This window comes from Bacillus rossius, chromosome 3 (genome assembly GCF_032445375.1).
Source record: "Bacillus rossius redtenbacheri isolate Brsri chromosome 3, Brsri_v3, whole genome shotgun sequence".
NCBI classification, from domain to species: Eukaryota; Metazoa; Arthropoda; class Insecta; order Phasmatodea; family Bacillidae; genus Bacillus; species Bacillus rossius.
Window position 1 is genome coordinate 8,812,949 of NC_086332.1, and position 11,951 is coordinate 8,824,899.

At 38.6% G+C, this 11,951-nt stretch overlaps 1 protein-coding gene across 2 annotated transcripts in view; it reads left to right on the plus strand.

Moving 5' to 3' along the window:
• Positions 1-11,725, plus strand: part of LOC134530171 (semaphorin-1A) — a 745,950-nt gene extending 734,225 nt beyond the window's left edge. For both annotated transcript variants that reach the window (XM_063364808.1, XM_063364809.1), the window contains exons 14-17: positions 3,052-3,194; positions 3,702-3,848; positions 6,034-6,244; positions 8,189-11,725. In XM_063364808.1, the coding sequence (XP_063220878.1) occupies positions 3,052-3,194; positions 3,702-3,848; positions 6,034-6,244; positions 8,189-8,471 (784 nt within the window). In that variant the 3' untranslated portion in view covers positions 8,472-11,725. The remainder of the gene's footprint in view (positions 1-3,051; positions 3,195-3,701; positions 3,849-6,033; positions 6,245-8,188) is intronic.
• The last annotated feature ends 226 nt before the right edge of the window (positions 11,726-11,951 follow it).

Consider the following 11,951-nt stretch of genomic DNA (forward strand, 5'->3'; position numbering starts at 1 on the left):
CATCACCGCTAAGATGGGCTCGCTACTCCGTCCCTGGGCTGCGTGGCCCAGGTGGGTGCTAGGGGGGCATGCTACCACTGTAACACACGGGGGGTCATCAGCGGGCTCTCCACGCATCCTGCTCGACTTGGTACCGATGCTGGTGCACACGTGGTTTTTACGAACGAAGCACTCACAGTTTCTGGTAAGATGGATTTTATTCACGCAGTTTACTACGCAAGAGAACAACTAACAATACCTTTTTATGCGTGATGGTACTGCAAGAAAAACACCAGCGGAAATTCATCCAGCTTGGGTACGGACCGGGACACCACGTGAACTGGCCTGGAAGTTAAGTCTCGTAGATACGTGTGAAATGTCCATTACTGAACTTAAATGATTAGGCAAAACAGTCTTTTCCGTCCGGAGCATGCCTCAGGGATGAAGAAAAGGTTTAAATATTATTTTAAAACGGTGGATGCTACTGTATCAGAAAATACAAACGGTGAAGTCCTCGAGGTGCAGTGGTTGCTTCCTATTCCGAGTGGTAGTCGAGAGAGACTGGGCAGTGGTCAGTGTCATGGTGACAGGAAATGGAATCACCGTTTGGCATTTACGATCACGTGGAGAAACAAAGTTACATAGCAAAATCCTTCAAGTCTTATGCCGTCGGTAGGCATGTAACAAATTGATAAATAAATAAATAAATAAATACTAATTTACAAGTATTTATCCTGTGTTAATATTACTTAATTGGTTACGTTAATATTACTTGAGTTGAAATGTTAAAATATAAACTGCTTGAATGAGGGTGAGTTCCTAAAGGGGTTGCACATAGCATTGCTCCATCCTTATTACCTAGCCTGAAGAAATATACACTTGGGTGATTGAAATAAAAAGACAACTATGGTAATTAGTTAATAAACATTAGGGGTATGTGGCACATATTCTATGCACACCTCTTGCAGGACACATGCACAGGATGTCAGGAGGTTTGAATTATGTCGGGTCTATATCGAGGGTATTTGTGGGAGGAGAAGTGGCCTGAAGTGGGGCAAGGCACAGGGCGTAGCCCTAGTCAACGTCAAAGTGTTATTTAATATCATAAAGAAGTTACACAAGCATGTGTAATTATGATCACTTGCGCAACCTTTTACAGTTTGAAAATTACATTTAGTAAATATTTGGTGAGAAAATTTGTGACTCATCAACAAATGCAAGAGAAGTATCTGAATAAATTTACGGGTAAAATCAATTATTTATAGTAATGAGCAAAAACTAAAATAACCATCATGGCATGTGGCACTACACCTTAAAAACTGATAATATAGTACACAAGACAATCATGTAGAGTATGAACTTATTTTAAAAGTAAAATTATGGTTTGTCTATTCCCACACCTATTAAAAGTTGTATACATCATTTTTATTTCCCTATACAGTATGGATCATACTGTCACTTTGATAATTCTACAAACACCTGAATTGTTCTCAGCTCTAACAAATGTGTCTAAAAACTAATGTCAAAAACAGGGTGGTGAACCAAACCATAATGGGTTTCAGTCCTAATCCCTAAGCAACCACTCTCGCAACTTGACTGCCTAGCACCTGGTGCTTAGTTCCCGCAGACTGAGGCGATCAATGCTGTGTCTTTTCCTGATTGTCGCATGCCTGCGGACTTGGTGGTGTTTCACCTTTAAAAACAGGTTTTATTTTAGTCTGAGTATATTAATCAGGAGAAAATTGAAGATATTAAACTGGATTTGAATTAGCACATTTTAGGAATAAACCCAACACTACATTTTAATGCTTCATTTATTCCTAAGTTTAAGGGAAAATATTCCTTGATATACCAAGAGTACCATCGTTTTCTCTACTCTTAACAATCTACAGGCAGAAAATTTTTTTATATTTAGATTTTAAAATGTTTGTTCCCTTATTTTTGTAACCGTTCTTTGCCCTTGCTATGTTTTTTCTTACATCCATACAAATAAAACAGAACATTAATACTTTAACATATCATTTAGATTTTATTAATTGCATGTACATATGAACAAACAGTTGAAAACATTTTTATGAAAGTTTTACTAGATAGTAAGTCAAATAGTGAATTTTTAGTTCTCATGGCAATTGCGTACCCTCAAAGTGTACACATATCCTATACTTGGGATCCCTTGGCTAGGCAGTTGTCGATGATGATACTCATGGGCCAAAATCTGTAGGATTTCAAAGGGGGGAAGCCTGCAGGATAATGATTATCATTCACATTTTACAGTTACGATTTTGCAAGTGCATGCGGGTCTCCTCAGAGAAGGGATTTTTTTTATGTCTTGATTTCTTGGGTGTCGTATACGTAACAGGAACATTTTTAAATGTAGCAGTGCCATGTCAGTGACAAAAGTTATTCAGAACTTGTTACAATCACGGAGGCTTACTGCGTTGATTTTTTTTATTTCTTTTGGACTTATCGTCTTGTTGGCAGCAAGGTATTTAGGGACAGTAAAACACAGGGACTTGGTTATCGTCAGAAGAGGGCATGCCGTGACATAGCCGAAGTAACCTTTTACCTCGCCCACACCATATTGCAACACCCAAAAAATTGCCGAAATGAAGCTTGACCATGCCTGATGATGGATAATGAATGTAAAATATTATTTCCATTCAGACTGAAGGATTGACGTAGGAATTTAAATAATCACTCAAATGTTCTGGGTGTCCTGTGAACATGTAATGGACCATCATCTGTACAAAATGCGGCTTCACGCAGTATCCGTATAGAACTGCATGCGTGGTCAACCTCCTGGTAAGATAGGTACTAAGCAGACCAGGGATTTTGGGAAAGTGGTTTGTAGTGGTAAGAAACCTTTTTTTTTCAGCATTTTCGTGGAGTGATTTCGGAAAACTGTAGGAAACTGATATCAGGATGACTAAGCAAGGCTTAAACCGGGATCCTCCGGAGAAGAATCCAGTGTCTTATCGCTGGACCACTTGTACACAGAGCACTAATGTTTACCTGATTTGAGCTGCATGACCTGGGTGAGCTGGCTGCTGAAAGCTGACTTGTCCTCCGCAGCGAGTGCGTGGCCCTCCAAGACCCGTACTGCGCGTGGGACAAGCAGAGCCAGAAGTGCAGGGCGGTGGGCGCTCCTCGCTGGAGCGACGAGAAGTTCTTCTACCAGAGCATAGCGACCGGCGTCCACGCCGCGTGCCCGGCAAGTAAGTGTGCGTTCCGTCACCCCCGGCTCTCGTTGCAAGTCTTAGGGATGATTTACAATGTAAAACCTGTACATTACTTTTTGCTGATAAGTTTTACCCTATGTATATGTATACGTTCGAAAATATGGCCATGCTGAATTAGCGATTTTGCCAGATCATCAGACTTCAATGTAGTTTTAACAGAAATACTGAAAGTGAAAATGTGAACAAGAACTAACCAATACTATAAATTTAAAATCAAAATGCTATTTATAAAAATTTTTTTCAACATATCATCAATACCTATAAAAAATATTTCTAGTAGCCATAGATTCATTACATGCAAAGATTTATTTTCGTAATGTTGGTGTTCCAATTGTGCTCAGACTAACATAGACAAACTACAGTCCTCGGCCATTCTGCCGTAACCTGTAATTATTATTCCATAACTGTTCGAACCGTCAGTTTGAAATGTCGCATCGTGGTTGGGGAGGCGGTGGAGCGTAACCATGCATGGTCCGTGTGCAGGCAAGCTGATGGGCAAGGATGCGGGCAGCGTGGGCGGGCTGCTGTCGACCTACCAGAAGACGTTCAACCAGGACACTGCGCGGGCGGGGAAGGATATGCCTGAGGCCGAAGTAATCAACATCATGCAAGATGAGGAGAAGCACAATGGTGAGATTGGCCCTTCAATGCTTCCGAGAGGAACTCTCCTAGAGGTAAAGGTTGAGACCAGCATTTGTGCAGAAGGAAGATCACTACTAGCCAAACAGTAGCACAGTAATATAGTCGGTGCATCTAGCAGTTTAATTATTATTTATATTCATGCCTGCCCCTGCATCAACCTGACACTGGGAAATCTAGGTTAAAATTACTTACAAATTGCTAGGGATGTGCGAATCCTTGATTTTCAGTTCGGTTCGAATCAGATTCGAATTCCTGGCAATATTTGAGATATGAATCCGATTCCGAATATTAAGCACATAATAATTAAAAAATAACTGATTAATTTAAAAATAATGTTCTCTTTTTTCTAACTGTAACTACTGGCAATTATTTACTACACTGAGATTGAAATGTTTATGATTATGTAAACTTAATTAATAATAAACACTTTAAAATATGAAAACCAAAACATATTCAATCCTCCAACTCAATCGTAATAAACTGCACGCCACAGGGAAATCTCAGTTTTATAAACGTTTCAGCAAACGAAATCATTTTTTCTCCAATAAATAGCAAAGACATTTTTTCTTGTAGGTATGTAATACTAATTGTTTTTAGTTTATAGTTTGCTATACGACGAAATTCGTAATTATAGTTTAAGCTCTCGAAATTCTTTTAATGTCACTGTGTTAATTATTTAATTTACATATCTTTCTTTGATACATCATATTATAAATACTTACGTAATAGTAGCCTAATTTTATTTTTCACTGCTAGTATATTTGAGCCGTATTAAATTAATTTATAACTTTTGTGAATATTCGTAATACTGTTCGAATCCATGTACGTACGATTCCGGGTTCGGGTAATTGTGGATTCGAACCGTACCCGAAAATATCGGGTACTCGCACATCCCTACAAATTGCATGTGAGAACCACCACCTTAATTTAATAATTGTTTGCATTCCGTTCCTGGTGGCTACAGCCTTGGCCCAATACGATGCAGATTGGTTCAGCCTTTATCAAGCTCCTGTTATATGATTCTGAAAAAATTATAATAAAATTAAAAAAATTTAATGTACAATGTTTTTATAAGGGACCAAAAAGTATAAAATAATTTCTCTAATCCTCATGAAGGATAAAAACCATATACAGATTTCTAACTTTTTCTAAATTATCCTGAAAATTCATACTTGGCAACTTTCGATAGCTATTGAAATACTTGTAAGATTGGAAACGATAAACATGGGGCACATGCCTCAGATAATTGATGCATTAATATCTCAACTAACAATTTTAATGCACCGCAAATAATGTGAACCGATAATTAAGATCTTTTATTGATAGCTACTCTCTACACTCTTTATAGTTATACTATATTGCATTGTCATTTCATGACAGAATTGCTGAGCTAAGAATGTTGACTTTTTTTTATTGTTCTTACAAGTTTAAAAACTGTTTAAAATGTGTGGTGATGGCTCGAAGCCCAATTTTCTGAAATAAAAAGAAGGAATTTGAATCCATAACGGTACCTCAAATCCATCCTTCCAGTACGAATCTAGGGTCTAGGTTCAAAAATAACACAATGTACAAGATATTTAAAATGTAAATTATGGTGTTGAAACATTTAACCCTTCAAGGTTTGTTTCTCTAAATAAGTTTACAGAATTAATATATTTTGATTTTGATGTGTATTGATTAAAAAAAATAATTGGGAAATGGTAATAGGATATATGTGAAGGAAAAAAAAAGTCCGTAAAGTCGGTTTACGGACGATAGTTTTACGTGATAACGTCATAAGAAAACATTGATGAAAATTTGCATACTTTTTCATTTTCAAATATTATTTACAGTTTTTGCAAATTTAATTTAAATAATTTGTTTAAATATAATCACGAACAATTAGATAAAAAGCCCGCCTTAACCTGTTTGACATTATAGAAGATTTTCTCTGCACGGTGGTTGTACCGGTTCTTGCATGCTCGGCTCAGGCGGGACGTGACGAGTCGTGCTTTTTCGTGCGTGCAGCCTGGCGTTCATCGATTTATAAGACGTTTATCAGGTCAAAAACCAAGTAAATTTTAGACTTGTCACCATTGGGTTCCTCCGAGGTTATTATTCGGATCTTTTCCTTGAATAATGAGGATAGGAGTGAGGTGGGCGAGGGCTGAGAGCGAGTCCCGCGCGTGCACAGGCCCGGAGGTGAGCGCGGCAGACAGCCCCCAGCCGCAGTACTCCGTGGAGACGCTGTCCATGGCAGTGGTGGCCGGCTCGGTGGCAGCCCTGGCGGTGGGCTTCGTCATCGGCTACTTCTGCGGCCGCAAGTGCCACAAGGAGGAGGAGGACAACCTGCCTTACCCGGACACCGAGTACGAGTACTTCGAGCAGCGCCAGACCGTCAACAGGTACCTCCGCGGGGTCGTGATGGACCCGGACCCATCGATATCTCCTGTGCTCGGGCTTAACACTAGCTAGGTACCTCCGCGTCTCTGTGGCCGTGGGAGCGTGATGGACGCGGTCCCATCGATATCTTCTGTGCTCGGGCTTAACACTAGCTAGGTACCTCCGTGTCTCTGTGGCCGTGGAAGCGTGATGGAGGCGGTCCCATTGATATCTCCTGTGCTCGAGCTTAACACTAGCTAGGTACCTCCGCGTCTCTGTGGCCGTGGAAGCGTGATGGAGGCGGTCCCATTGATATCTCCTGTGCTCGAGCTTAACACTAGCTAGGTACCTCCACGTCTCTGTGGCCGCAGGAGCGTGATGAACACGGTCCGACTGATATCTTCTGTGCTTTTGACTGGCCGACAAAACTGTCAGGTTTGGTTGACGTCAATGATGCAGTGTGCTCACCATTACAAATGGTGCTACAGAACACACATGTTTTTTGTTAATTTTACTAACCGAGGCTTCCCATTTTTAATTTCCTATTCAATCTTTTTTTTTACCGTGTCTCACAATCCCTCAAGTCACTTCACATAGAATAATGTTACATGATTCAAGGAATTGGAGACTCAAGAATGAAGGATTGGCGTAGGAATTTAAAAATATCAAACCTCGCTCAATAGAGGACTTTAAAGGGTTAAATATAAAGTAGTAATTTCATACAGACTGTATATAAATGTACTAGTACATTATACCACAAGCTGCAATAGTTCCATTGGCAAATTACGATTTCAATGATACGCCAACAAATATTTTCTACGCACATTGTCTTTATCAGTACAGTCCATATAGGCTTATCTGAACAATTTTGGAAACAACTTTTGGAAAAGTCACTGCACGCAAATTGGTAAAGCAGGAACATGCTCACACACTAGGTTGGTAACACATCCAGGAAATTAGCACCTTAAAGTTAAATGTTTGTTTTAGGTGACTTATATGAGATTATGGTTTAGCAGGACTGAAAACATTTTTTTTGTAACATTTTTGCCTTGCTTAAGGCATGCAAATAGCTCATTAGCTTCATGACAATGCTGTTTGAGTAGGAATGTGATGAATAATTAAATCATGAACCAGCTATACCATACTTCATTTTCACACACTATCTTTAAAGACATACATTGTTGCATTACATTTTATTTTTGATGCAGCTCTCTTTACCGTTTATGATGGCAACGGGATATTAACGAATCAGAAATCACAGCAGGTAACCAGGGCAGTGTTCTGTAGTGGTTTACAATTGCCTTTTGAAGGATAATGTTTACAAATTACTTTTACTACAATTTTTTGTCTAATTTATACTGATATACATTTTAGATTAGTAAAAAAAAACCTCTTAAGAAGTAAAATATGTTTGTATTAGACATGTTTAGATACATAATACTATTCCTCACATTATCATTTAAACAAATATCCAGTTTTTCTTTTTTTTTTGAATTGAGATGCATAAAATAAATTTAATGCTTAATGTTGTGTGTGACAAGGTAAGCTTATGTTCTCAACACACATATTGTGGATGAATTTTAACAAAACAAACTCTGACCTACAAGCCCAATGATCTACTCATTAACTCATTATACTATCTCAAATGGTAATGATTAAAAATGTCTGTTTGTGTATATCAACTATAGCTCTATGCTCGTTTCGTCCGTACATATGGACAGGTTTTCTCAGCTGAAAGGTTCCACCTCGTCTTTCCTTGTGTCGCCCATCTTACCAACCCATGAAATGTTTTCTCGCTGATATCTATGGTTTTGTGGCCAAACAACCCCAGGGATTTTTACAAAAGCCCATCATCACTAGGTCGGACGTTAATCTGTGCACTGTCGCCGAGTAGGGTACCTGTTGAGACGACGATGTGCTCAGTTTGTGAAGGGGGAGGGAAGTGACGCTGTGTGCTCGTTGTCCAGCCGGCTGGCCCCGGAACCCAAGCTGCTGTCCCAGGAGGAAGTGACGTACGCGGAGCCGGTGCTGGTGCCGGCGCCGGGCCCCAACAAGCTCAACTCCCCCAAGAGCACCCTGAGGAAAGCGCACAACGCGAACCACGCGGCGGAGCCCTTGTTCCAGTTCTCCGACAACTACACCCCTCCCCCGTACGGCCCGGCCCGCGGCCACTTCGGCACGCTGCGCTCCCACCAGGGCGCGGCCGACGGCTTCGGCACGACGCGCAGCGTCAAGAAGGTGTACCTCTGAGAGGCAGGGGAGGAGGGGCGGGGCCACCGCAGCCTGACCCGGCCGCGCAGGGGCGCCCGGCACCGGCAGGTGGGGGGTGCAGGTGGACACCCGCTGGCCACCACCACCCCCCCCTCCAGCTCGTCGTCGTCGCCCTCCCCCCCCCTCCTCCTCGCCCTCCCCTCCCCCGGTGGCCAGCCCGCCGCCCTGCTCCTACATCTACAGGACTTAGCACTCGAGCGACATCAGCCTGCACCTGCTCACCAGCCACGTGTGAGTGCGCCGGGCTCGTGACGAACACGACTGCCGTTTCGCCCCGCTCGTGCTGCAGAGTTGCCTCCTCGTGTGATTTTGTAAGTTTAATACTACGTTCTGTTTCTGCTTGTAACGTTAGAGAAGATGGTACGTATAGCCGCTAGTTTTCGATGCTAAAATAACATATTTATATTAAAACTATTGGAACATAGCTTAAATTTTATAATGTGTACATATTATACATACACATAGTTTAAATATTACTTCCTCTTAGAGGAAATAATCCATGTTATGAAGTGAAAATTGTGCAACTATTTTTTATTTTTTATCATTCAAGTAACAGAGCCAAAAAATCCCAGGCAGCTAAAATGTGTTTTATGTTTTTTGTCCGGATAGTACAGTTACCGAAGACTGATACTTTTGATTATTTATATTATAGTGATATACTGATTAAAATATTTATCATCAATGTGTTGATACTACTGCATATCTTAATACAAACAAATAAGCTGTTTACACTGTAAATTCATTATAGTTGCACTAATACATATATATATTTCTGAAAAAAATTCCAGTTATTATAGTGTCAATTTTGAGAAAATGTGACAAATTAGTAAACTAATATTTTCTGTTTACCTCAAGACACGAAGCCAAAGATATAAGCTACATTATATATTTCTCTAGTAAACAAGTAGAATCTTTAATTTGATTGTATTTTTGTATGCATAACATGATTTTGAATGTACGAGGAGAAAATTCAAGTGATCTAATTGAAAAAAGATTGAATTTTTTATTTAAAGTTGGAACTTGAGAGCAAAGCCATACTGAACTTGAGTGTTCCAGGAAAGTTGCATCAGAGAACACACTTGGTGCATATTGTGACTGATATTACTAAGGCAACAATTTGTTTCCTATTTAGTTTCTAGGCTTGTAATACTCACGTGTCTCAAATAATATTATCGTTTTATGCAACTATTAATTTTTTCACTAAACAGATTTTTACTGCACTGGAGAAAATGAAGTGTGATAAGTATATCTTCTAAAACCTTAGTGTCAGAAGTACTTCTGACATTGACTTTGCAACTGTAGATATGTGAGAATTAATAGTGAGTTAGAAATTGTGGGATTTTTCCAGTTATGCAGTTATTTAAATACAGTAATGATATTAAGCATAACTGGAAAGTTTGCAGTTGATTGCAACGTGTTAAAGACTTGGTAAACTGTGTTTGTTTCGTCGTCATAAGACGGCTTTATTCAGTCGAGTTCACATTTATCTGCATTTACTTACTCGTTCACGTTGACGTCATGAAGTGTGAAACGGACAAGTGTGGAGCGCGACGTGCGTGGGGCACCAGGACATTGTTCCCTCAATTTTACAAATATTTCCATTAATATGAAATCACACCTGTAAAATATCCAAATTTTAATATTTATAGAAAATAAATTGTCTCATGAAGTATATGTTGATAATTTGAGTTTATTTTGATAAAAGCTGTAATTGCATTGTTGTAAATAGAATTTAAATGACGTGAGAAGTTTTCCATATAGCTGGTTAGGAGGCATTATTTTATCTGGTATTTGTGTGATGTGAGTTACCAGAGTAAGGTTGTGTTTACCACAGCACTTTGTATTGTTAATTATGAAGACTTTTAATGTTGCTTCTTCCTCTGTCCAGGACCAGCAAAGCTGATTTTTATGAAATGTATCCGACAATGTATGTATATAATACACAGTTATTATTTATTACCTGTGAGATGCTCACTTAGCTTTTGTTGCATGCCAGATTTATTAATGTTTTACTATTTGTAAGTGATTCCCTCACACTACTGTTTTAATGAAACACGACTTTGTAGAAATTTAAATTAATTATTTATGGAATGTCCGTATAAGAAGTTAGTTTGGTATGAACAGCTAAGACTTTCCTACAAGTTTATTTTATTTTGATAAAAGGTAACAAGGATGATTCACAATTTTTAATAGTGTTATCTTTAAAAGGCATATAGAGACTAACCATATAATAATGAAATCAGTAATAATAGATCTTTATTCGATGTTGTTCCTGCCAAATGTTGAAATTATGATTAAAGTAAAAAAAATGTAAACATATAAGTAAAAATCTAATATTTTCTCATGGCATCTCCAAGCTTACATACGTAAAATAATGTAGCGCAAATACTGGCGACATTTATAAAAACTGATCCCATTGCGTGTTCTTTTAGAAGAGCACATGCCAATTACAGAGTAGTGGAAAAAAAAAACTGTCAGGTGCTATGCATTTAGTCTGAACTAGGTAACTGATTTTGTTGGATCAGTACTGTCAATTCCATTTTTATAATATCTGTGTCTAGTTTGTCAAAAACATTTTTTTTTTTTTTCACATATCAGCCTTATTTGTCTAGAGACGACCTGGAGTCTCGAGTTACTGTAGTCGGATGTCGCAGAACACAAGTCTGCTCACTGCCAGATATTTAGGCACGAGCACTAGTCCATTGCAAAGTGTTGCTGGTCCTTCCATTCCTGTGTTTCTTGCTGTGATTATTAAGCCTAACTATTAGAGATAATACAACTCGAACTCATAATATTTGAAGATAACCTAGCCTGGTGTGAAATTGTGTGCCTGTAGTTGAGAGCAACAGTTCTGTTGTCTATTTACAGTGAATTTAGGGATAGCATTGTTTTAAAATCCCACATTTGGGGGGTTCCATTTTAAACAGTGTAGGAACTACAATTGTTTTATTTTATGAACTTGTAGGATGCTAATACGTATTGTTCTGATAAGAACCATGGAAGCTGAGTAGAAGTGTAAGACTTAGCATTAGAGATTGCAAGGGATGCTGCGGCTGTTTTAGTGCCATTTGTGAGCATATATTGAACCATCCTCATATAGCCTGTTCTCTTCAATGTAATTATGGTATATTACACTGACTGCCCATGTAATATTGCAGTTGTCTTTACAATTTTCTTTTGTAAGCATCATGTACTGAACCAATAATTAACAATAAATGAGTTTGACTAGGTAATCAGTGTTCATTATGTTAATTTGTTATGTATTCCAATATTAGAAGGGACAAAATATGACTAAAAAAAAATTTGTCATCATTATGAATACTATACTTTGTTCGTTAGCTACAATTAACAAAAAAAAGAACTATATTTTAAAATATACATCCCATTTAAAATTAATAAAAAATGTTATTTTCACTGATTATACATCACAAAAAAAGCTAATATATGTATGATCACTTA